At 33.3% G+C, this 27,922-nt stretch overlaps 2 protein-coding genes across 24 annotated transcripts in view; both read left to right on the top strand.

Annotated features, from left to right (window-relative positions):
- LOC126727652 (putative disease resistance protein RGA3) overlaps positions 1-27,922 on the top strand; it is a 54,655-nt gene that overhangs the window by 11,183 nt on the left and 15,550 nt on the right. The window lies entirely within an intron of this gene.
- LOC126727654 (binding partner of ACD11 1-like) lies at positions 1,676-25,513 on the top strand. Of its 6 annotated transcripts, XM_050433573.1 has the most exons (7): positions 16,908-17,139; positions 17,220-17,281; positions 17,375-17,495; positions 17,878-18,436; positions 18,558-18,798; positions 20,635-21,063; positions 24,834-25,513. In XM_050433573.1, exons 4-5 carry the CDS (start codon positions 17,880-17,882, stop codon positions 18,625-18,627), a joined length of 627 nt encoding a protein of 208 aa, XP_050289530.1. In that variant the 5' UTR covers positions 16,908-17,139; positions 17,220-17,281; positions 17,375-17,495; positions 17,878-17,879; the 3' UTR covers positions 18,628-18,798; positions 20,635-21,063; positions 24,834-25,513. The 6 variants fall into 6 exon arrangements, with proteins under 6 accessions (XP_050289533.1, XP_050289532.1, XP_050289530.1 ...); XM_050433571.1 differs by lacking the exons at positions 16,908-17,139; positions 17,220-17,281; positions 17,375-17,495 and having other exon boundaries at positions 17,546-18,436; XM_050433572.1 differs by lacking the exons at positions 16,908-17,139; positions 17,220-17,281; positions 17,375-17,495 and having other exon boundaries at positions 17,552-18,436; positions 18,591-18,798.

Genomic DNA, 27,922 nt, shown 5'->3' with positions numbered 1-27,922 from the left:
AAATGATAGGTATATGGAAAATTAGAATAATCCACATCCAGCATACAGAAAATTTAATCACAAATTCAAAGCACCAGGTTTATCTTAAAATGGAATTTAGAAGACTTTAAACCTCACAATTATTATTGTTCTTTTTCTAGAATAGAAGAGTACTTTGCTCATTAGTGTCAACTAAATTGAATCATTTTGGTTTCAAAGTTAAAAAATTACGTTGGGTTTGTCCTAATAACCTATGGTTGAAATTTTTTGTTTCTCAAAAAAAAAAAAAAAAAAAAAAAAAAAAAAAAAAAAAAAAAAGAAGAAGAAGAAGAAGATGTGCTTTAATTTTTTTCCCTTATTATCTTCTCTCCTTAATCCTCAATCAATGACCTTGTTTGTAAAAATTTTGCAGTCTAAACCTTATGGAGAAGCACAGTATATACTGGTGAAAATTGTTAAGCAAGGGTGCATCTCAAATGGCCACATCCTACAATCTGGTACAGGATAGCCAAATGAGAAAGGTCCATAGCATAATGGCAAAACTCTATATGGCAGAACAACGAACCTCCCTTCCTCTCCACCTTAATGCTATGTTTGAAAGTTTGGAGGGAAAGGAGAGTAGAGGGGAATGATTATCCTTCACATTGTTTGAATGTTTTTAAAATTAAGTAAAGGGGAGAGGACTAATTAGTTTTTTCATAGTTTGTAATTTTGTTGATATGGTAAGGGTAAATTTGGTAATTCATTTGATCAAGCATTTCTATACTCTACTCTCCCTCCAAATCTCTCCAATTTAGGGGAATTAAAAATGAGAGGTTAGAAGTAGTTAGAACCCCTTTAAACCCCTCCAAATCCCTCCCCCTCCTCACTTAAAGAACATCCAGACAAGGTAATTTAACTTACTCTCCCTCCTTCTACTCTACTCCCCCTCCATCCAAACAAACTATAAATCTTTGTCCATGTCTACAAAGCTCTATGCTCAAATTCATAAACAAACTTTAGCTTGTAGATGAGGCTAAGAAGTTGCTATGTTAAGTGTTAACAATATAATGTTACCCAACTATCATATTCAAATTATTTTATGTTTATTTACTACTAAGATTATTATTCCATATTTGGTTTTTGGCAAAATTTACAAGATAGATTAACTAAAAATATGACATCATAATGGAGTCTACCTGATGAAACTCTATATTCTCCTAGCCTGTAGAGACTTATGTTTATATGGGTCAAAGTCATGATTTTATTATGATTTTTGTTTACCTTTTATTTACAGTACCTTGAGCTAAAAGTTAAATAAAATAGGCATTGGTGTGCATTTGGCATCAACTTATCAATTTATTTAATTTTTTGCTAAAAGTGTGTTAAAGTATATTTGTACTATAAAAAAGTGTAAAAAAGTGTGAAGTTTTAAAAATTGACATCCCCCTCGCCCTGATTCTCTCTTCCTGTTGCTTTGCAAGTATGTGCTATCACTCTGTCTTGTGGTTTTCTATAATTAAGATATTGTTCATATTGATTTGATTAGATTGAATTCCATAGAAAAGTTGTTATTCTTCACAGCTATCAAATAATACATATGAAATTTGGTCATTCTTTTAAGATTGTGATTGTTGATTTGGGCGGTTCTTAATTATTAGGTTAGGGTTTTGAGACAAGAGAAGTAGCCTTACCTTTTACCTCTGGACCTTGTTTTATCCTGCAGAGTGGGCGTGTTGAGTCGACGATGCTAATTTCTGAATTGACAACATCATCATCATCACCACCATCTTCACCATCTCCATCAAAGAAAAAATGTAGAAACCGGTTCTACTCTTGCTTTGGAGTGGTATGCATTTAACCTAGGATTGCTTTTTTATACTAGTGCTTTGGTAGTTATTATAGTATAGATTACCCTCTCACTAATGTAACAGTAGTGTTTGAATATTTTCCTGTGCTTTCAATATTAACTTCCATGGACTACTGCTACTGTCTCTGTTGCTCATCTTTGTTAGTTTGTAGCTAGCTGCAATGAAATTCTTGTAATTGTTTCTAAAGTTATGTGAATTCCATTTCAAGAAATGGAGAATCTTGGATTCTTGAACACTGATGTTCCCTTTAATATGCTTTTCTGTTTTCCTACAAAGATTCTTCTAGGATTAAAGTGTGTTTCCAAAGGCTGGCACCAACTCATATTTGACCGCTCCTTCATCCAGGCTCAATTACAAAAGCAAAAGCCCATTGTATCAGGATTCATCTTCCAAGGGAAGTATCACTGTATCAGTGGTGCAATGAAGATATCAAAACAGTTAGCTACATTCCTGCTGTTGAATCAGAAGATGAAGGTAAAGGTGGTGAACAGTGCAGCAAAAGGTGATTGATTGCCTTCCTGGAACACCCTTGCTAAATAAACTCAGTACGGCAACAATTTTGTTAGTTGGCCGGATTCGGAACAATTTGTAATAATAGCATCTCGAGTTTCTGAAACTCGAGATCTAATTAGAACTCGAGTTTTAGAAACTCGAGTTCGTTGTTTTCATTCTACCTTACGTGGACAAAATTTCCAGGTGGAGCCACGGGAAATCGAGTCTATAAGACTCGATTTCTTGCAACCAGCAACACAAAAACCAGAAGCACTTTCAAACGGCACATTTGAAAGTGACAGAACCTTTCAACCTCACTCACTCTAAGACTCCGCCCTCTCTCACTCTCAAACTCACTCTAAAACTCCGCCCTCTCTCACTCTCAAACTCACTCTGAAGCCGTTCGTAGCGCCGTTCGTAGCCCGCCGCTCGTAGCCCGCCGTTCGTTGCGCCGTTCGTAGCCCGCCGCTCGTAGCCCGCCGTTCGTCTGCCGTTCGTGCTCTCTCTTTTCAGGTTCTGGGTTCTCTTCTTCTCATTTTTCTTTATGCGATTTTTTGATCTGTGTGATGGGTATTGTAAATTTGAGTTGTTTTCTGTTTTGGGTTCTTCAAACTAGACCCTTTCTGTTTTCACTAAATTTTAACTAGTACTAAGATTTCGGTCGGTATGAAAACAAAGTATAAAACCATTTTCTCCCTTTTTTTTTTTTCCTGTTTCTTTACTCACATTTGATATGAGTCTGTGTTAGATTGGTAAACGGTGATCAAAGGTGTCTTGTTATAGCACTTTTAAGGTCTATAAAAATTGTCAAGACTGCTACCTTGGTGCTGAAGTTCACTATGCCAGATACAAGTTTTTGATTCCTCTCAATACCTGCTTGACCAATCGAAAAGGCTAGATCTCGACATATCGAGCTTAATCTTGATAGATCGAATCTCGGGATTATAGATTCGTGATTTTAGCACTATATTACATAACACTATATGATAAAGATTTAGGTATATTTATTTTGTGTTATATATATATATATATATATATATATATATATATATATATATATATATATATATATTACTTATTCCTAGATATAATCTACGAAAAATGATATAACTTCATCTTAATTACATAAAAGGTTTTTAGGATCAAGATCCTACACAGGATCGGTGAGAGGGTCTAAGGATTAGATTATAGGATTGGCATGAGGATCATAAAATCTTAATTTCCAACTAAAGAAAAATATGAAAAAATACTTATAATTATAATTCATAATGTAAAAGAAATATTGAACAAAAGTAATTTTAACACAAATCAGTGAAATTACTAATAAAAGGGAATGTACCAAATTACAAATAAATAAACAAAGTTCAAAATTTAAAGTTACAACTTACCAAAACCAAGTTTTAAGTTCTAACACCACAAACAGTCATAATGTCTTGCATAAACAACACAAAGCAAATAACAACACTATGCCAGATACAAGTTTTTGACTCCTTTCAATACCTGCTTGACCATTCGAAAAGGCTAGATCTCGACATATCGAGCTTAATCTTGATAGATCGAATCTTGGGATTATAGATTCGTGATTTTAGCACTATATTACATAACACGATATGATAAAGATTTAGCTATATTTATTTTGTGTTTTATATATACATATATATATATATATATATATATATATTTATATATATTACTTATTCCTAGATATAATCTAGGAAAATTTATATAACTTCATCTTAGTTACATAAAAGGTTATTAGGATCAAGATCCTACACAGGATCGGTGAGAGGGTCCAGGGATTAGATTATAGGATTGGCATGAGGATCATAAAATCTTAATTTCCAACTAAAGAAAAATATGAAAAAATACTTATAATTATAATTCATAATGTGAAAGAAATATTGAACAAAAGTAATTTTGACACAAATCAGTGAAATTACTAATAAAAGGGAATGTACCAAATTACAAATAAATAAACAAAGTTTAAAATTTAAAGTTACAACTTACTAATACCAACTTTTAAGTTCTAACACCACAAATATACATAATGTCTTGCATAAACAACACAAAGCAAATAACAATACATAATTTTTTGCATAAACAATCCGAAGCAAATAACAATGTTTCAAATAACACCACAATCACACTCAATCATCAAGGCCAAAGTTTTGGTTATCTTGAATGGATTCCTCAAAGTTGGGTTGATTATCATAAACAACATTCTCATCATTGTTTGCAGCCACATGGCCTGCATTATCCATTAGATAATTATCAAAATCTCCTAATATTTGGAGGTTCATTCACTTGATTTTCATGGGCATCACCAAACTTAGATTCATCACTAATATCATAAACTCATTTATCCTTGTCACCTAGCAACATAAAATATATATAAAAATAAAATAAAAAAAAATCTCAAACTCAGATTCATCGTCGACTCTCTATTCTCTAGTCTCTTTTCTTCTCTTCTGTCTTTTGTAGATTAGGTTAGGGTGACACAGGGTTTTTTTTTAAATCAATTTGGGCTTGGGCCGTTGGGCTCTCTATTTAGTACAATTTTTTTTAATCACTTTGGGTTCCAATTGGAGGCCCAAAATAAGCAACAAAAAAAGAAAAGAATTTGCCTTCATTGAACCTTATGGCGTTTGGTATAGGATAATGTTTTAGAATTCCCAGGAATGTATAAAGATTTTCATGTTTGGTTTCAAATCATACCAAGGAATCAGATGCCAGGGGTATCTGGATTCTCCTTCAACCCCCTTTTTTGTAGGAATGTGGATTCTCTTTAAAACAAGTGGGTATCCAACATCCCAAGCTTAAAGGAAATTGTATTTTATATAAATTAACAATTTAAAACATTTTTTCTTATCATTTAAGCAATGGAGAATATATAAAACAAATTATCAATATCTTATAGACTTAAATGCTATCAAGTTGTTTTGTTGTGGATTAAGCTCTTTTTAAAATTATGAATGAGAAAAAGTCATTATTAGATGGTATCTGATCATATGAAAGTTCCAACACACCATTTTAGGATATAACGATCAAATCACTTAATGTGCTCATTGACCATGAGATTTCCATAGTGCAAAGTGGGTTCTTGTTAGCTTTGATTATTACTGTTGTGTTGTTGGTTTGCTTAGATTATAAGTTGTGTGATGGCTTTGCGTTGTGTACTTGTATAGTCTTGTCCGAAGGTACTCTCTCTTTCTTCTGAGTGCTTTCTCGTTTTTGCTTCTTAGACTCCTCTCTCTCTCTCTCTCCAATTTTAGATTTATGAATTTCATGATTTGACCTAGGGTTTGGATCTTTTTGGGTTTTTATTTTTTTTGATTTTATTTTTTTATTAATTGTGTTTTTAAAAAAATGATTGAATTTGATGTAATTGGTTTTGCATCATGTTTGAATTTGTTGGTTTGTTCTACAAGTTGATGATTTAGTGGTTTTGCATGATTTGCTATAGCTATTGTCTAAGTTTAGGTTTTGGGTTTCTGGGTTCTTTTCTCTCGGCCAAACTGTTGAACATATTAGAACATAATAAACTAACCAAAAGTAAAAGTAAGTTCACAAACTCAAATTCTCGGGAAATTACATGAGGTTACCCTCTGTTGGGGCGAATTGTAAGTGGTTCACATACCCTCTGTTTAAGCCTTACAGTGACATTTTAAAGCCCTATAGTGGTGTTTTCCTGCAAATTTTTTTTTATAAGTATCAGGTTTAGGGAGCCCTATAGTGGCGTTTTTAAGTCCTATAGTGACGTTTTGAAGCCCTATAGCAGCGTTTTTCTGTAATTTATGGAAATCGAGTCTTTAAAACTCGATTTTTACGTCAATTTTTTCTCACTTTAAACCCATCCTCTTATAAATCGAGACTTAAAAACTCGACTTTTATATTGGAACTCGAGTGGAGGAACACTCGAGATGCTAGTTTTCAACATTGTTTTGAAACGTGACAACTAACTAAATTTTTTAATATTTATTGTTATTTAGAAAAAAAATTCTGTTCTTATACCAAATCGTTTCCAAAATGACCAATTCCTTATACAGTCATGTATTGTAGGTAACTACATTTTAAGATATTATGATACCCATTCATTCCATTCAATCACTACCCATTTCATACCCAAAATAATGATGAATAAAGTCAAAAAAAATTGTAACACACAAAATGGGCAAATAAATACTCAAAAAATTAACACTAACAAAACAAACTTCTATAACACACAATATAAGTAAATTAACTAAGTTATGTCAACTATGTACAAAATAATTAGTCAAACTCTTTAACCCACACCCATAGACAACTAATACCCAACTACAATGACAATCAAATTATGCAAACCCTTACCTGAGATATCAATTTGTTGAGAGGGAAGAGCAGTGAGAGAGGCAGTGTGATGAGTGAGAGTGAGAGGCAATGTGGTGTAGAAGTTATGGGTGAGAGAGTTAGTGAGGGTAAGAGTTAGTGAGGCTGAGAGACTCAGTGAGGATACTCTGTTTTTGGGTGAGAAGGCTGTGTAGAATGTTAGAAAGTGTGTTATACGGGCTGAGTGAAAATGGGTGTTCTGTTTTAATAATTTCCCCCAGTAGAACTCGAGTCTATAAGACTCGAGTTACTTGCATTTTTACCAACACACGTGAAACGAACGTGAAGTGAAAAAAAATGGGTAGGATATCGAGTCTTTAAGACTCGATATCCTTGTATTTTTATTTAATTAATTTAGAACACAAAATGAATTAAATAAAATTTGTTTAAAAATTCAAGGATCTCGAGTCTTTAAGACTCGATATCCTTGTATTTTTATTTAATTTATTTAGAACACAAAATGAATTAAATAAAATTTGTTTAAAAATTCAAGGATCTCGAGTCTTTAAGACTCGATATCCTTGTATTTTTATTTAATTTATTTAGAACACAAAATGAATTAAATAAAATTTGTTTAAAAATTCAAGGATCTCGAGTCTTTAAGACTCGATATCCTTGTATTTTTATTTATTTAGTACACAAAATGAATTAAATAAAATTTGTTTAAAAATTCAAGGATCTCGAGTCTTTAAGACTCGATATCCTTGTATTTTTATTTAATTAAACACAAAATGAATTAAATAAAATTTGTTTAAAAATTCAAGGATCTCGAGTCTTTAAGACTCGATATCCTTGTATTTTTATTTAATTAATTTAGAACACAAAATGAATTAAATAAAATTTGTTTAAAAATTCAAGGATCTCGAGTCTTTAAGACTCGATATCCTTGTATTTTTATTTAATTAATTTAGAACACAAAATGAATTAAATAAAATTTGTTTAAAAATTCAAGGATCTCGAGTCTTTAAGACTCGATATCCTTGTATTTTTATTTAATTTATTTAGTACACAAAATGAATTAAATAAAATTTGTTTAAATAAAATTTGTTTAAAAATTCAAGGATCTCGAGTCTCAAAGACTCGAGATCTAGGTGGCAACATTGTCCACGTCAGTCGGAATAAAATAACGGAAAGCGAGTGTTTGAAGGTCGAGTTTTTTAAGTGGATCTCGATTTTTTGAAACTCGAGATGCTATTTTTCAAAATTGTTTGAAACGTTGTCTAACTTACAAAATAGAAAGGATGAAGGAGGTTATTTTGCTCAAAACCTCTGCCTTCCTGAGGATGTAGTGATGTTAGCATCGTGCAATGAGCTTGTTTGTCGTTTGAGTTGCTTTCCTGCTCAAGCTCAAGACCCTGCTATTTATGTCTGCAATCCCACCTACAAGGAGTGGATTAAATTCAAATCACCTTCTGCTCTGGACAATCTTACCACCATAGGACTGGTGTTTGACCCAACTCGGGATCCTGTTTACAGTTCTACTAAATTCAAACTAGTTAGAGTCAGGCAGTTGGAGATTGAGACTAAGACTGAGGAGGAGGAGGAGGAGGGCTTATATCATACTTTTGAAGTATACTCATCAGAATCTGGGGCATGGACACAATCAAATGAGATTTGCCACTGCAATAACAATTTAGTCAAGAAAAAAAGTGTCTGTTGGAGGGATTTTACATTGGCTGATTGGTGGAGATAAAGTGCTCACATATTATGTAGAGAAGGAGCCTCTTGATTAATTTGAGTACCAGTCCCCGCTAAGGAATTTGAGGCCATCCCTCAGGCATGCATTGGAGATTCTGAAGGGCAATTGCATTATGTGAAATGGGACTTCACATATGGTTCCTTGAAGATTATTTTGAATTCAAATGGACACTAAGACACTTTTGCAGGAAATTGAAGAAGAGCATCCACGGTTTTGCAATCTACATCAAAGAGTGACACAAGGGGTGACTTATGATATGGACCCAGGGATGGTTCCATTGGCCTTTAAAGATGGATTGTTGTTAATCAGGGTGTCTACCAAGCTATATTTTTATCACATTGACACATGTAAGATGAAGGAACCTTGCACTCTTTCCAAGTTGGGTCCAAGTTCCTTGTTTTGCCTAGTGGTGCTTCCCTATTCCACGAGCTTGGTTCCATTAAATTCGGCATAGGAAGCTGCTCTGTTGAGTTTTGTCTCTTACTATTAGTTCTAAAAGACAAGACCCCGAAGAAAGTCGTTTTGTGGGTTCTTTAATTCAATCTTTCTGCTCTCCTCATGGATATTTAGTTATTTACTATAGTTAATGGTTTGAGGATTACTATATGCTTGTGTTTCCTTGGATTCGCGGGGTTACATGCAATGAAAGATGTGTTATGGCTATTAGGATTTTTGGTTTTGGGTAATAAAATGTTAATTACACTCTCCAAGTTTGACTTTAGTCTCTGACAATTCAAATTTGAATTTAATCTCTGATAGTTGATAGCATTTTGAATTCTTGCCTTTCTGTTCATGTATGTCAATGACATGCCTTTTGTGAGTTCTAGTTAAATCAACTTTGTACCTCTAAAATTGTTGACAACGTTTAGGCTTGGGCATGAATTAGATTGACTTGTCTATTTTCTTTTATAGATCTAGATGTAATTGTCAGAGACTAAAATCAAACTTAGAGAGTGTAATTAATATTTTAGAGATGGGTTCAAGTTATATCTGGTGTAACTCTATAAGAGTTCCACCCTTTTTAAGCCGTAGATTGCCAAAAGATCAAACGGTTAAAAAGAAAACACTGTTATCCATCATTATATCATTAAATATTTACCAAAATAATAGCATACACATTATCGCTCTCCTTATTAAATGATTTTTGTGTCTCTTTTTCTCAGTCCTTATTAATTTATTCAATTTTCATTGTAATTCCTTTTTCTACGCAATTCCTTGTAAGTTTCTACCATCTCCATCTTTCTATGCTTTTCTTATTTTAGTCAGTTTTTTTCTCCACTAAATAAAACCAATCACTTTCCTCATCCTTTTTAACAAAATGTTCAAGCAAAAATATTCACAGCAGGAGCTACAAATAGCATCAGACAACTACAACAAGACCACAAATTTCTTGAAAGGAACTTCTAATTATTTTTAATTTAGGTCCTTTGTATCTCGTGTTCCAATTTTACTTACTCGATTTTTTTAATCTTTTTTTAAATGTTTGTTGATTTGCAAACAACCTCATCACCTAAGATAAAACCTGATTATCTTATCACTAAGGATAGACTTCTACAGACTTAGGACTTGTATTTGGTGTGGCTGCCAGATATGTCCTTATCTCTATCTCTTGTATTTGAACTCAAACTAGTATGATGATTAGTATTAGTAGAATCCTTAACAGGGCTCAAGTAATTGAAGCATAGACAATTATGTTTTTGATTTTGAAACTTTTCTTTGAAGAGTTGAGTTGTTATTCCATAAGATCAAAACAATGTAATTTGATATTTCTTAGTTATTAGAACCATGGAAATGGTTGGTGGAGCTATTGGATTTGTATGTATCGGTTTTTTTTTTTGGGGGGGGGGGGGGGGGGGTTTTGAGGGCAGGTTCATTAATTCTTTAAACTTTATTTTTACCCTATAGATTTATCCTGAAGATCCCATGTTTTGTTTTTAACTTTCAAGTTATTTTTAGATTTCTTTGCAACGGCACTTAGTCAATTAGATACGACTAATCTCCACACAAAGAGAGAGAGCTGGGCTAATTTCTGATTTCTTGATTCTCAAAAATAAATTCTGATGCCTTTTCATTCAATTGTGCTTGAACATTTTGTAAAAAGGGGATGAGGTTTTATTCAGGGGAGAAAAAAACTAAGGAAATAGTAGAAGGAATTGCATAGAAAAAGAAATTACAATGAATGACTTAATAAGGAGAGAGAGAAAAATATAGGAGCATTTAATAAGGAAAGAGATAATAAGTATGCTATTAATTTGTTAAATATTTAATAGATGTCATGGATAATAGTGTTTTGTTTTTAACCGTTTGATCTTTTGAAAATCAGTGGCTTGAAAAAGGTGTAACTTTTGTGGAGTTACATCAAGTGTAATTTGAACCCATCTCAATATTTTAGTACCCAAAAACAAAAATCCTAATAGCCAACACATCTTTCATTGCATGTAACCCTGCGAGTCCAAGGAAACACAAGCATATATTAACAAAATAAAGAGTTAACAGAATAAAATTCATTCATTTGAATAGCTTTATTTTAACAGAATAAAGGGTTAACACCTGAGAAATTGTTGGATTGATCTGAACCTCTACTTAACTATTGAAAAGAAAGTTCTTTAAAATTGGGCTGTAATCTTATATTGATTCTTACCTATGAGTTAGAGCACTGAATGCTCTCTAAATAGAGACTAAATTTAGTTAAAGATAGCTGACCTTCATTTTTGTTATCACAAAATATGCGGAGGAAAAAGTGTAATTAAAACGATTCATTGCAACAAACATTGTTAGAAATTTTTTATGGCGCAGTAATTCTAGAAGTTACAGTAGAGTCCATGTTTAGTACACAAAATAATCTTACCTGCAAATAATTACAAAATGGTCTTATGCTATTTGTTTCATTCTCTCATACCTTCGTGACGATTATTTTTGCTAGCTGAACTCAAAACATCCAGGATCATGTCCTATACTAAATATATCTCCTAAGGTATGCCATATATTTGATGGCTGATTTAAATGATTTCTTGACCAAATTTTGTTTGAATAATCTGATAAGTTAATTTATATATATATATATATCTTTAGTTATTTCTTTTAGTAATGATAGTTTATTAACTTATGGAGTAAGATTTTTCTTTTAGCAATTCACAAAATGATCCTTAACATATTATTATAGAAAATTTTACTTTCAAATAAGTTCAATCACAAAATGATCATTAATAGTATTTCCATGCATCGCGTGGGTCTACAGTTAGTATCATTAATTTTAAGGGCTTTGAATTTATAGTTTCTGACCATCATGCTTTGATGTTACAAGTTAAGAGTATGAATCTAGACTGCTATGTTCTAAAAGTTTAGAACAATTTGCAAACCATAACACAAACTTGTCTAGATATAGATGTTAAGAGTCTATAAGGTTTATTAGACAATGCTCAAGTTGATACAGATTAAGATTCAAGAACATACAAGCTGCAGAAAGAAGAATTCAAAATTTGCCTTGCTCGACCTATCGAGAAAACAGGTTCGACCGATCGAGACACAGATTTGCATAATTTAATTTCAGCCAAGAGCTCATTAAGCCCATTAAGTGATTATGATTTCAGATCTAATTCTCCTAGTATTTAAAGAAAACACTAAGACATGTTTTACAGGAGTTTTTTAGAGAGAAAAGAGTGCATCTTGTGCCTCCAATTGTAAATCTAGGGTTTTTGTACCCAAAGCTCTCTAAAATCTTCTATCGACAATATTCTTTGAAGAAACTCAAGATCCGGTGTTGTAAAAGTTGTTGAAATCACTAGTCATCAAAGGTGCTAGAGATTTAAATCTTCAAAGGTGGTCTTGGAGTTACAAACTAGAATGTTTGTGTTGATGATCTAAATCTTTGAGTGGACCTCTTAGAGTCACAAGTATGAGTGTTTGTGTTCAACAAATTTAGATAGAAGAGTTCGTGGATTCAAAATTGTGTGTGGTCACGTGAGTAAGTACTACAAGAGGTAACTTTAGATTTAGGGAAAAATCTATTGTAAAACTTCTATTCTATCATAGTGAATTTGTTGCCTTGAGGGTAGTTTAAGTTAAATCCTTCTCAGGTTTTTTACCTTGAAACTGGACAGTTTCATTGGTTTTCCTAGGTCATTATATCGCTGTCTTCTTTACTTTTTCACACTTAGTGATACAATTTTTTGTGTTTAACCTAGATTTGAATAATAAACCTAAGTAACAACTTGATTAATTAATTAGGTTAAACAATCTGCGTTTACAAGGGTCTAAACAAACAAACATGGACTCATGTAGATTTTTTGTCTCGGTGATTTAAGTGTCTCATGTCAGCGAAGAATGGGAAGAGTGGGATGTTCCTGCAAATAACTGATGTCAGTTGCAATTCATAGTTGTCCAGTTTTGAAACGACATTGTAAAACGTGGAGAAGTGAAGACTGGACTAATCTAGAAATTCTCTGAACTCATCATTAGTATGCGCAAAAATATATGCATTGGAGCCATTCAACTTTTGGTTCGATGTAGGCACTTATATTCTGATTCTTTTATAGGTAACATCTTGTACTTTTTCTTTTTTTTTGGGTGCCGTTGTTGCATTTGCTTTTTTTGTTCCAAGTTCTATAGTTATTATTTCCAACATATTAAGATGTAAGGGTCAATAATTTTGCTCTTTAGGCCTCATTCAGTCTATCTAGCATCAAATTTATAGGGATTTCTGTAGACAGCTCCGTTATGAGTTATGACCAGAGAGTCAACAAAACAAGCTTTTTAAAAAAAAAAAAAAATTTTACAAGCTTAATCTGCCATGCTGGTTTTCTTTAGTAGGTATTCTTATTTATTTATTTATTTTGTTGTTGTTGTAGTTGTTGTTGTTGTTGTTGTTTTTTTTCTTTTTTTTTTTTTAAATATGATATGTAAATAGGGGGAGTGGGGGAGGTGGGATTCGAACCCTAGACCAACCGAGGTGGCTGCACATAGTAATTATATTTATACTAGTCGCAAACCTGTGCGATGCGCGGGAAAATTTAATATGAATATGTTTTATTGGATAATTATACAATTAATATATTAGATTGTATATTTTTAAAAGTCAATATGTGTTATTTGAAAATATGATTTATATTAGAAGTGTTTTTGTGGTGTAACAACTAACAAATTAAATATATTTTGTAGTTGGGTATTATATATAGTGAGATATGTATGAAAATACAATGCAATAAATTATATATATATATATATATATATATATATATATAATTTACAGTGTGAGAATTATTAGACTAAGTCCTAACCATGTATACTTTGTTTACCACTAGACGTAAGGATAATAGGAATTCTAAGAAAGAATTAATCAAGTTCTTTAAGGTTGCTTTTGGAAACAGAATATAAAGCTAATTTATTTTACTATTTAGCTTATTTTTGCTATTATTAATAGGTCCCATTGCAATTTTTGGTACTATTTATGAGTGTCCCATTGTAATATTTCAGCTAACTTTTACCTTTATCTACAGTACTTTCAGTAAAAAAAAATTCAGTTTCAGCTAAATAAATTGTTCCTAAACGGACCCTAAATATCTATACATAAAAACATTAATAGCATAATGATGCTATACAATAAATTATATTTTGTCTTATTCTCTTTTTGGCATTTTCCTTAAAGATGATCAACTAAACAAAGTAAAAGCTTACCAAGAAAGCTCAAATTAGCTAAAATTTTTATGGTGGAGATGCCTATTATTTGTAGTAGAATGAATAAAATAAAAATCAGAAACATATTTGACAAAGACGCATAAGATTTATAAAAGAAATTTTACCAAACATATAGGATGCAACAATAACAAAATTACTACATTGAATACTTTTTGACCTTTTGACACTCTACAAATAAGCACAAAAAATGTTCATTATCAATATGTTTCATACCAACATTAGGAATTTCCACAACAATGAGAGGCTAAATAAAACTGCATTAACAATCCTAAGTCAATTACAAATAACAAAAGTTAATATCATTGAAAATTTTGGAAAGGAAAACAATAGAATCACTTCAAAAAATGCAAGAATACTAAGGCTGTGCTTGGTTACATGTAAAATATTTTCCGAGTGTAAATTTCATATGTTTGTTTGGGTTCTAGAAAATACACTGGAAAAGTATTTTCAGTGTTTGGTCGTGCATGTAAAAGCGTTTTTCCAGAAAATATTTTCCTGTGTTTGGCCCCCAATGTAAAAAATTTTACAGGAAAAATGTCAAAAAAAATATACCTATAATACAATTGAGCATCTCAAAATATCTATATACATCATATATGCACATTCGTTAATTCCAATCACAAAAAATATGAACATATACACATCCAAGTTTTACATAACAATTACAGAGGTACCCATATACAAAAATAAGAGATTAACACAACTTTCTTGGTCATTCAGCCAAGTTTAGATGTGTCATTTCATTGAGCTCATCATCGAGTTGGACTTGAGATGCCATTGTGTTTAGCATTTTTGCATTCAACTTTGCAATCTTCATTGCATGGTTCCGCTACTTAATTGCGATATCTAATTGATATTTCAATAAATCATATTTAACATCTCCTGTGTAGTGGGGGCTCTCTTCAGTTGAAGGAGTACCGAAACTTGAGCTAGAATGAGTAGAATATGTACTGGATGAAGAACCTTGTTGCACATTCCCACCATTAATTTGCCAAAACTTCATAAAAACAACTTCTGCATCCATTTTGTGCTTAAACGCCTTGTGGTCTACTCCAGAATATTGATGAACTTGGGCACAAGTTTCTTCCCATGTGTCATACACCCCAGGCACACGACCAACAAAAACAACGTATGTCTTACCCTTTAGGTGGTCAATAGGATAAACAGTTTAAAAACCAAAATTGGCCTTATGACATACATATTTAGCATAGAAAATTATTTGACATACCATTCAATCAAATGTGTAAGCAAGAGTGGGTTCCAGTTAGCTCAACTGGTAAAGTCTCTGATAATTGTATAAGAGATCTAGGGTTCAATCCTCGCCTACACTAAAAACTGATTGGTGTCTTGGTCTGATGATAAAGAGCTATCATCAGAAGTGGACGTCATAGGTTGAAACTCTCTCAAAAAAAAAAAGTGTAAGCAAGAAGATGATATTTTCCAAAAAAAAATCCTACAATACAAGACAGTGTAGACCCATTCAACATCATCTTAGAAAAGTCTCCACAATAATTGTTGTTAAACCATCCAAATTCACATAAATATTGTAACAAGCCCAATTCAAGAATAATGCTAAATTCAGTTTACCAAAATATTCACAAGCTAATATATATCTGCACAAACACTTATTGTAGATAACATTATACACATATATTTTATATACAAACAAATATATAAATAAGGATAAATATATTTATATATATCAATATCTAAATATATATATATATATACACTTATTGTAGATAACATCATGCACATATATTTTATATACAAACAAATATATAAATAAGGATAAATATATTTATATATATCGATATCTATATATATATATATATATATATATATATAGCAGAGAGAGTATACCTTCGGGTTTGAGTGGTGGGTTTAAGGGATGTGTTTGAGGTCACGATGTCGATAGAGGGACAGATCATGGGCTGGGATGCTGAAATCGGGGTGGGTTTAGCTTGGTGCATCGGGTACATGCAGTGCTCGATCTGGGCATGCTAATCGGAGATGGGTTTGAAAAGATGGATGGTTAGTGTCATATTTATTGGGAAGACTTTCATATCCTTAGTATCACATTGTTGTAGCAGAGCCTCAAATGATGGTCATAAGTAAACCTAATCAAGTGCATGCAGTTTAAAGGTGACCTACTTAGCATGTTTGCTTTTGGAGAATGGCTTACATTGTAGAAAATTTCCTGAACATATTGAATTTGAAGCTAAATCTTGATAAGTAGTCATGTGTGTTAAAGCATTTAATTTTTTTCCCTTCTTTTTAAATCAGAACTTACTATTTCAGACTTTCAGCTGCTGCCTATGAAACATGGGAAAATGATTATGCAATTTATTGCCACTTTCTGAAGGAAATTAAATATCCATGTATTAGTTTTTTATGAAAAATGGGGAAGATGATTGACCAAGTTTATGAGTGTTAGATTCTTGCTAATGTATATCATGCTCGGGTTAGTGCAGATTTTGGACCTGGAAATTTCTCATGAATCCCACAGCTTTAATTCTCAAAAATAAAAGTAGATATATTTGAAAAGAGAGGATGGTGGTGGCTTAAAATCTTTTGTTTGCCAAATTATTTGGTGGTCTGCTATTATCGATACAATAAAAGGATATTAGCAAGAAGGCTTGACCATTGAGAAGGTTCAGGAGCTATGTGCTGAAAGGGATAAGCTCAATAAGGAGGTTGATGATTTGAGAAAGGAAACTCCAAACTCCAAAGTCCTTTTGGAGGAAAGATCTTGATGCTCTGGAGGGGCAACGCGATGTATGACTGAAAAATTAACAATTCCTTGTGATGATGATTTGTTTATTTTTGTGTCTTTCTGATTCTTGACTGTTTAGTTTTATGTCATTTAGGAGCTTGAGAAAAGTGATGCTCAGTCAGAGGAGTTAAGAAAGAAAATGAGAGGCAAAGCAAGGGGTGAAGCTGCTACGAAGTCTACTAGACAAGCACCCAGGAACCCACGGAAGAACAATAATAAGAAGGCAAATAATGCAAAATCTGTTGCAGAAGTTGTCTCATCATCTATGTCTGCAATGGAAATTGGTAAGTGTCAAACAATTTTATGTTTATTATATGTATTAGTTTTTGTTTGATTTTTGGTTTACATATGCTTGATTTACCAGAGAAAGCTCCTGAGGCAGCAAAACCCAAAGGTAGAGAAGTCTCTAGGAAAGCTCCTGCTAAGGTCTGTTTCTGTTTCTGTTTCTATTACTATGTTCTATTTTTCCTTGTAAAGGATTTCTCTAGAACTCATGTTGATATTACCTTTTCTTTTCAGCCGAAAAAGCAAACTTTAGTCTTGAATGATGATGATGATGACGACGACGACGACGATGTGCTTGAGCTTAAAGAACGACTTGCTGCCTATAATGTCGACTCATCTCCTGATTAATCAGCTGGTAAATGCTATATTATTATATTTCATTAGACTATTTATTATGATCTTTACACAACTCAGCTGTAATGTAAGAAAAATTACAGTGGATGATATGGGGATATTGTTTGCAAACCGGATAATATATGATCTTGTGTGAGAAATTGTGTTTCTATTATTCTTCATAAAATCAATTATAAGAGAACGAAATACTGTAATGTACATAGATAAAAATTTTCCATGTTACAAGCACCAACTAAAATTTCCACTTGAGATTCAGCAGAACTAATAATTAGTGTCTTGTGAATTTTTCCATGATCTTTTACTGCGATCATTAGGAATGTGTTGGAGTGTTTTTTCTGTAAGTATTTGTGAGGTAAATTTCTCTTTGTTTTTATGCCCAACAGCCATGGAGACTGAAGTGCCCAAAGTACCAGCCAAGAAGAAAGAACCTAGCAAAAGGGCTGCTGCTGCACAGAAGAAGAAGCCCTTGGCAACTGTTTCGGAGATATCTGATGATGATGATGATGATAATGATATTAATGAAATTGATGATGATGATGATGAAGATAGTGAGATAGAAGTTGTAGCTGCTCCAGAAGCCAGGAAAAAGGGCGGGAGAAATCCGGCTGCAAATGCTAAGGCAGTTAAGGCCCCTGCAGCGGCAAAGAAGAGAGGTGCAGCCAATAAGCAGCAGCCTCAGACATTGGGCCAGAAGCTGTTAACTGACATGTTAAAGCCTGCTAAAAATTCTGAGATTTCACTAGAGAAGAAAGTGAGAAAGATGAGGGCATCTCCATTCAACAAGAAAAGTGGTTCTGTGTTGGGAAGGGTTGGTAAGGTAAATGAAGTGACTGAAAATGAAGAAAATTCGGGTTCTGCTTCTACTTCTGCCAGTACTGAAGAAACTATTGAAGTTGCACCAGCAAGAGCAAGACCTCAAAGGGTGAACCGTGCACAGACAAGGTATGTGACTTCTGGACAAACTTGTTGGAACAGATGCAATAATGTATTGAATTATATATTAATAGAAACTTTATGCATTTGGATCAAGCCCAATAACGGGTAAGGCTTGAACATGTTGTAGGGTGACTGATGGTTTCTACAATTACACACTCAGGTTCCGATTTTTGATGGCTCGGCAAGTGAATGGGTGAAGGCCATAGAACAAGTTGGGTTAAAGGTGGCCACAGATCAGTGTGGGAACAGTTGTGAAAAAATGGTTACCTTATGTGAATGAACCAATGCATGCGTGGAGGAAAGATTCTTTTGTTGCTGCATTTCCTTCACAAAAGGTTCACATAACTTTTGGGATTGACTTCCCACAGGTATGAATATTGCTAGACTGTCAATTTCTGAATATATATATATATATATATATTTCTTGGATGTGTAATTTGAAAATGGAGAAGGTTGGTGCCACTTCTTTGCATTGGTACATTATTGGCTGTTAGAGCATATAAGAATTTATTTCTGGCTTCTAAACTCTTTTATGTGTTATCCCTACTAGATGGGGGCCACGAACTAAATAAATGGGGTGGCTGTTATTGGTCCATGCATTGCTCCTGTTTTGCTTGCCTTTTCTGCTTGTGCAATGGAAAATCTTGTAGGTTGATTGGGTTGATACAAGTTTTGGGCATTTAACTTGTATAATAACACTTGATGGCAGATTTGGCATTTCTAAATTTGAGATAGGACTAACTGTCACCAAATATTGGTGAAGTGCCTTTGTGTGCTATTGCTATAATTATCTTATTATTCTTCTTTAGTTATCTACAATGTTGTGAAGCAATGAAACCTTGGTCCTTGGATATATAGTTGTTCCAAATTATTAGTGTTGGATCTGCATTCATTTTGTTTATTTTTCTATTGCATATATTCTTGTGTGTGTATCTGGGTTTTACTCGATAGGGGTCGGTACATGAAGTGGCTCTACTTTGAAGAGGTTCCTTTGTCATTAAAAAAAAAAAAAACCTTCTGTGTGTGTGTGTTGAATGAATTTACTACCACAGCAACAAAGCTTAGTCCCAAATTTTTGGGGTCGGCTATGGATCCTCAACAAGATTAGTCAAGGTTGGCTACATGTATTCTTTTCCTCCATTATATTCTATCTGAAGTCATAGCCTCCATTGAATGAATTTACTGCTAATAAAAAATAGCAGGCTTAAAATGTTTGGTGTTGGTGCAAACACAATAATAATGGAGATAACACACAAAGAGAAACTGAATAGTACTTCTAAATATTATTAATTCAATAAGAAAAATTACACAACACTATTTGGACTGAGGCGTGGTACTCGCTCTCTTTAAGGAGATTCAAGCCCTTGGTTGGCTAAACTTTGTAACTGGTGCAGACCTTCTCTGACTTGTCTCCCCCAGGATACAACAGCCCAACAAATGTTATATGGCTAGAACAACTTCTGCACAAAGTGTTCAAACCCAAGGCTCCACCAGAAGAACACCTTTCTTTAGCCCGAAATTTCTTAAGTATTTAGGAATATTATAGAATTCACTCTCTCACACAATACACTTTACTTTTAACTATTTTCTTCATTCACTCTTGATATGAAATTAGTCCATAGCATAGCCGTATATATAGTCTTCCAACCCTTCACATAACCTACATGTTATTTATTAATTTAGAAAACTTCTCTTAATTTATTTAATCTAACTTTCATACAAGTAACTCTTTCTTTAACAACTCTTTTTTTAACAACTTTTATTATAACTCATCTCTTTATTCATCTTCAGTTATTTTGAGTTTTAACATATTTAATTTAAAATGTACTAACATTTGGTTGCAGGATTTTCAATTATAGAATTTGGCAGTTGTCATAATTAGTTTATAAGTGAAATGCTTTGTTTAACATAGAATAGGGACCAATTATTTTTCTTTCTGAAATTGAGTAAAGTTGCTGCAATACCTGGTTACTTGGGATTTCTAGTGGTTAGGGTATACTGGAAATGTGATTTGGGTGATTTAGAAGACCTGGAACATATTTACAAATGTCAATTTTAACTATTCACTAGTAGTCTTGTGAGTAATAAAGATATATAAGATGAGTTGTCTTAATTTACTTATACAAAAAAAGAAAGAAAAAGATTAATTGTCTTAATTTCTATATGGTAATCCACATTTTAAAAAAATAATATTTATATCGCAGGTGCATGCTATTGGCTGTCAGTGGTTTTCTTCAGCACTGCTGGATAATTATTTTTACTCCGAGCAGATAGCTTCATCAAGAACCTTTTGTGTTTATGAGCAGGTTTGTTTAAAATTGCCAATAATAGTCTTGTTCTCACTTCCTCGTTGCTGTCATACTTTGATATTTTCCTTAGCTATGTTCAAGGTGGTTGGAAGCATTATAAAGAGAAGTTTACTGTTATGAAAAAAAGTCCAGAATTTAAATCTAGACAAGCAAGTGACATAGGACAAGGGGGGAACAAATTGTGGTAACTTCAAATTTTTTATTATATTGTTGAATTTATGCTTCTAATACTCAATTTTATATTGGAAAAGCCTTGCAGGTGGAGTAAATGTGTAATTTTGGGCTCATAAAAGGGGGCTCACTGGACAATGCCATTGTTTGTAGGTACATGCTTCATTTTTGTATGCATTATAACAGTTTTCTCAACTGGACTGGCAGTGGGCACTACTCAAAATGATTTGTTTGTGAACAAAACTTGGTATTAAAGGACAAGCGGTCATTTAATAAAGCCCTAATAGTTACAATTTGAAAAAATTGGGAGAAACACTGTATGTTCTAATTTTGCTTTCTAAAAAGTCAATGTCAAAAAACTTTCTTTGAACATGCTCACTTTGAAGCTGTTTTTTCAGTAAGAATAGAATGATCTAGTGGGAGTGTGCAACCTAAAGAGATGGCCCACCCTGTCCATAGAAAAGCAATTATAGATTAGTTCCTGTTTTTAGGGTGAGAATGCAAATTGCTAAATTTAGGGGTTCTTACGAGTTTGGAAAATACTTCCAATGTTTTCTTTGCCAAAACTCAATAGATGGTGACAACATGTGCTGGTATTAAATTGAACCAGACTAATATAGAACAAATCATCTATATATATATATATATATATATAAAACCGAAGCTTCTGCTAGCACCACAATTTTCCACGTCAGCATCATTTAAAAAAAAAATACAAAAATACAAAAATTCTGATTTCTTTTTTCTCTAAAAGCCGATAATCACTTAAAAAAAAAAAAAAAATTCCAAATTCCCATTACAAAACCGATACCGATACTTCTTCAAAAGAATCAAAACCTAAACCTAAAACTGACGCTTCTTCAAAATCTCTCCTCTTCTCACACGCAGCATCACCTTCCCCTAAACCTAAAACTCACCCTTTTCTTCCCCCAAAATCAAAACCCAAAACTCAGATTCTCCCACCACCGCCGCCGCCTCCACGGATTGCCGCCACCACGAGTCACCGCCACTGCATCTTTTGGTTTTCCTCTCCCTATTATGCAACTCATTCTCTACATTGAAAATCAAAATCCATACCGAATGCCTAGGTACGCTTGCTTTCCTCTTTCTCTTTTCTCTGATTTTAAGTTTTTCAATTGAAATCAAACAGAGTAAAGGCAGCCTACTTAATGATGAAAACAGAGGAAATATTTCTCTTTTTTTTTTTTTTTTTTAATTTGGAAATATGATTTAGGTTTTGGTATTGTAGTCTGATTGGTTTTGATTTAGGAAGAATAGATGCTTGACATTGATAGGTTTTGGTATTGTAGTATTGTTCGTTACATATTTACATGTCCAAAGCTGAATACAAGAAAATCCTGTGGGTTTGTATTTAAAATACAATATGATTTCAATAATTCAAAACCTAACCCAAGCTAATTCTTGCGTTATTGCAACAGAGACTAGCTTTGGAACTGATAAACCTTCTATTGGAATTTCAAAAAGTGGAGGTATGTCAAATTTTGATTACCATATGTTAAATTGTTTTTTTTATCTCATAATATATCTTATAGTTTGTGCATGCTATACGTGTTTATGAAAAAATTGATGAACTTGCAGTTGCTGACAAATTAATGAGTATTGGGCGATCTAAATCTAACCTTCTATTGGAATTTCAAAAAGTGGAGGTATGTTAAATTTTGATTACCATATGTTAAATTGTTTTTTTACCTCATAATATCTCTTATGAACTCGCAGTTGCAGACAAATTAATATAAACTGTTATTTTGTTTGGTTGAAGGGAATTAATAAATCTCATAATGAGTATTGGGCGATCTCAATCTCATGATTTAAGTATAGGTGAGATCTTCATTTCCTTGATTAACATTTACTTCTCACACAAGTCCAAAGTATACCAGTTGTCAAGGATAAACTTTCTAAGTGCTTTCCATCCATCATGGGTCAATCTAACTTCAGTAAAGATTATCATAATAGTGTTATGGTGAGACTATCTGGGAAGGGTTGAGTTGTGATATTAATTTGTAATATAATGTTGTAGCACTATTGCAAGATGGATTGGGTCACATCACAAATGGTTTCAGAAATTTATCCAAAAAATTGAATGATGCTGTCCAATGGTGTGCACAATGCTATACAATATATACAATGTAGCAGCAGATAAAGTTGATTGTGATAGTACAAGGCCACAAGCTGAAGATGTCTACTTGGCAAAGAATAAAAGGTTGAAGGAAAGGGACACAGGTAAACATTTGGATGTCATTGTGACAAATTGATAACGTTTTGGAAAATTAGAATTTCCTAAGCTGCTTTCATACCATGGTCATTTTTTAACTTTAGCCATACTATACCATATTTGGAATTGACGTTGCTATTGTGGTAATTTTTGTCATATGCAGTGAAGAAACGTATATTTAAAGAAAAAAATAAAAAGAATTTGTGAGTTTGTTTAACAGGTTGTGAAATTAAGGACAATTATAAAAAACCTCTTCAAGTCATTTGTCAATTTGAAATGTACTTGATAATGAAAGATTGTCATAACATTGTGGCTTAGAAAATATGCTTTCTGAAACTATTTTTGCTATGTCGACATTTGACATTAACAAATCTGTGGTTGGCTCTTTCAGGGGGGCAAAGCTCTCCATGGCCTGAGCTCTAAGAGAAAGCAGATGTTGGAAGATGTAAGCCTACTCAAGAATTTAAAGATAAATGAAACTGAGTCAGGTACATTGACTTGACATGTGACTTAAAATTCATCTGTATATATTAGCTTTATACCGTTTGATACTCTTGCTGGAAGTCATCAACTATATGTAATATTTCTCCTTTCCTCCAAAGTCATGGAAACCAGGTGGTCCCTATTGGATTTGGGTTGGATATTTCTGCTTAGATGAAAGCATTATCTCTCCCTTGAATCTCAATGGCTACCCGCATGATTTCACCTTTGCTTAATTTGTCTCATGTTGGAATTTCTTTCTATCCTATTCTTTTGTTATGTTCAGAATTGATTTTCTTTTGAGTATTTGGGTTAATCTCCATATTTATATTAATATTGTTTTCGTGGGTTTGGTTTTGATTTAGGAAGAACAGATGCTTGACATTGATTTGTAAAACCTTTGCTTTTTTTAATTAGGGTTATTTTAGGTAGGGTATCGATGGTTGTTTTTCTTTGATTTTTTAAATTCCTCAGTTTAAATTATTTAACAAATTTACCATCTTTGGCTCATATATTTGTTTCACGTTGACCTTTAGTTCTTTGCAGTTCAATTTTCAGTTGCTTATTTTGAATTCTCATATATTATATTTGTTCCTTCCCCTAAGCCTAGGTACGCTTGCTTTCCTAGATATTTACTCCTTCCAAGTACAACATTAATTGGTTTCATAGTATTGTTCGTTACATATTTACATATCCAAAGCTGAATACAAGAAAATCTTGTGGGTTTGTAATACTTATTAAACCAAATATAAGAGTACACTATGATTATTGTAATATATTACTTCATAATATTTGTATTTATCTCATTTTTAATATTACTTTATAATATTACATGTTTCATCTTATATTAGAGCCAATTTAGCTTTCAATAATTGAAATTTGAGAAATGTTTAAACCTTAATATGTTAACGTTTGATTTAAAACAATCCCGTGCATCGCACGGGTTAGCGACTAGTTAATATAATATTCCAAATGTTTGTCCTCTTGGATTCAGTTTTGTGTGAGTTAAGTGGGTAGTGCAAGCCCTGACTGTACCCACCCCCCCCCCCCCCCCCAAAAAAAAAAAAAAAAAAAAGAAGTGTGTAGGAAATATTTCAGGTCCAAACTAGGAGATAAGAAATTTTACATAGCTATGCAAACCTCAAAAATTAGTTTGTCTTTTGTGTTTTCCAAGTTTCATTGCATACTTAATCCTAATCTTCTTCTGCAGTGCCAGCAAAGTTGCCTTTTTGTTTTAGATACCAAGTGACTGCCGGCACGACCATTGTGACTGAAAAAGTGAAGAAAATGGATGAGAAGTTTCATGTTTCTGAGAAGACCAAGACTGCAATTTCAGCTTCTGAGCAGACAGTCAGTAATGCTGGATCTACCATTATGAAGAATCGGTATATTTTAACTGGGGCTACATGGGTTATTGGTGCATTCAGTAAGGTTGCCAAGGCAGCAGGGGAAGCAGGGCAGAAGGCAAAGAAAAAGGTCTTAGCTGAGGAAGATCAGGAGAAAAAAGTGGAAGGCTCTGCTAAGACCCATGAAACTGAATCCCCAAAAAATGAGCCCTCCAAAACCACACCGGCACAAGGATTGATCCTCTGAAACTCCAATACTAGCATACATATTTGCATAGAAAGTTTAGGCTTTGTCATCATATTAAAGAATACCAATGCTTTGCTGCTAGTCTGGAAGTGGTACATGTATAATGTGCTGTCAGATGCTGGATGCTTTATTATGTATTTAACAAGGAAGTCATTATTTTCTGTTGTTTTAGTATTGTTCTCTTGTGTGTGTGTGTCTTGTGATTCAATGTCCTTCGAGGGCCATTCTAAAATTGTGCATCTATGTAATTATTTAATAGAAGTATAACAATTAATGGAAGTTAAATTTTGATGTCGATATGGATAACAGAATTCTAAAAAGCTTTGTGCAAAATATTTGCTTGGTGGGATTTAATTACAGATATCTGATATGGATGAAATTGACTTGGATGTGGTATGCAAAGCTGAAAAATCAGAAACTTTATAGCTACCTACGTTTTGTCTGGATCCAATTTTGTAGGCTCTCTTGCAAGTGCCCTGCAAGATTAGACTATGATTTTGGTTTCAATTGTACAGATAAAAACTGTGGGTTTTTGTAGTAATATCAAATTATTTTTCCACCTTCCCAACAACCATGATCATGGATGCATTTCTCTTTAATTTGGTTGTACTTGAAGTCTGGATATTATTGAAGCTCAAAGAAGTAGCATAATAGGCTAACCAAACCAAGACATAGTATTTGCAATATTTTGATTGATGGATACAAGCTTCTGCAGAGTCATGAGCATTTGTGATTTTCAAACCAAAGATTTAAGTGGTGTTGAACATTCACTTGAAACTGTTGTTATGCATGCTACTTCTAATTGCCAACATCACATAACTTTATGCATTACATTTTGCACGAAGAATGGAGCAAGCCTCTAGCGAAGTATTTGATTGTGATGAATTAATTAAAATTGTGAACTTGGTAATATGTAACATGGTTAAGAAGAAGGTGGTTGGCCAGATAACATGGTGCATTTCAATTGGATTATGATGCTAGAAAGTTGAACTAAGGAACTTCAGAAGGGGCTACCAACACAAGCCCCCATTACAGTTTGCATAGTGTTTTGCCACAGTGGTTTTTTTTGGAATAAATAAATAACAGGACATTGATTAATGCAACAACCAATCATTCTTTTTCCTCCTTGATTCAAAAACGCAATAGCAGAGTCAACAGAGATAGGAAATACACAATTACACACTAGCAGATTCATTTGTTGTAAAATAATAGAATACACATTACATTGATGAAATTGTAAAAAGGAAATTTTTTTTGTTATTTATAGAGTTCTGAAATTAGTTCTCAAATTGGAAAAAAAAAAAATATATTCCAGTGGAACTTGAGTATTATATACTCGATTTCCAAACAAAATCGAGTCTCTAAAACTCGATTTCCACTGGGATTTTTTTTTTTTTTTTTTTGTGTGCAGCTACTCCTGCAACAGTAAACCAGAATTAGTTTTCCCTTCCCTTGCAACAGTAAACTAGATCCAGAACACATCACATGGGTAGCGGTAAACAACTAGATACAAGCATATGATAATGGTCAAAGGGAGAGTATATCAAATGCAAACAATCGGATTAAAACAGTTACTATTCATGGGCATTATAGTTGCCCTCTTAGCACACAAAAACATTCAATACTAGCTATCATCGCTTCAAAGGAGGGCCCTATGGTTGAACTTGCCAAAGTAGTAGCTACTAATGCCAAAGTAATATCATTGCTAGTATTATAGGCAAAAGCTGCACAACGCAACTAATGTAACGAGCACAATAGATAGCAAATAGTTCAATTACAACAACATTTAGCAATAAACAAAATAACAACTAAGTCAATACAACATATTCTACATAGTCGCCTAACACTTGTCCATACTGATATAACATACTCTACATAGTCACCTAGCACTTGTCCATACTGATATAACATAGTCTACATAGTCACCTAACACTTGTCCATACAGAAGATAACCACAAGTCCCATGTACAATGTCACTTAGCAAAATCAAGTCTTCACTCGCCTGACAAACATTAAAATACGGTCATTAGTTTCCAAATGCGAAGAACAAAAACCAAATAAAATTCTGAGTATATTTTATAAAAACAGTGAGGGCACTTGCCTAGTTTATAGCACTACCACTTGTCAAAGCCCCACGGGAATTGGGATAGCTTCTACGGTTATGCCCCTCTTGATGACACACTCCGCATCGCTGCCTCGATTGAATCTCCCTCAAGTCCGGATCTTCCCTTCTGCTTCCCCGTTCTCGCCGTGCCCCATCCATTTCGATCCTTATTCTTGACTTCACAGGACGACCTTTGGCCCGCAACAGCTGTGGGTTAGGCACCCACTGTGGTCCGCGAACGTCCCTCCATAATGACTCTGACTTTGGCACCATAAAATGATGTGAATATGTGTGAATGACGTTGTTCAAACTATAACATGGGTCAATATAGCTGGTTGCATCGAGGTGCAGACCTTGAAGAACTTTAATTGCATGTGAACAAGGGATCTTCAAGTTTTGCCACTTTTCGCAACCACATATTTTAGCAAATACGTGCACTTCATGATTGTGGTTTCCCCCTCCACCTCTATGGTCGTTGTACGGGATAATCACTTGATATACACCATCTTCATGATTAAAATTCCTTAGAGTGTGTCCTGCGGTTTTCTGCTCATTTTTGTTATAGATCTCTGTTGCATAATCACTCCACACCTTACCTCGAG

The sequence above is a fragment of the Quercus robur genome, chromosome 5 (genome assembly GCF_932294415.1).
Source record: "Quercus robur chromosome 5, dhQueRobu3.1, whole genome shotgun sequence".
Lineage (NCBI taxonomy): Eukaryota > Viridiplantae > Streptophyta > Magnoliopsida > Fagales > Fagaceae > Quercus > Quercus robur.
This window is presented reverse-complemented; position numbering and strand designations above follow the sequence as displayed.

Bases quoted from the DNA above. Each gene is read 5' to 3' on its own strand.
- LOC126727654 (XM_050433571.1), top strand. From the start codon at position 17,811: ATGTGTTGGAGTGTTTTTTCTGTAAGTATTTGTGAGGTAAATTTCTCT. The intron at 18,437-18,557 runs GTATGTGACTTC...AACATGTTGTAG, and splicing joins GTGAACCGTGCACAGACAAG to GGTGACTGATGGTTTCTACA.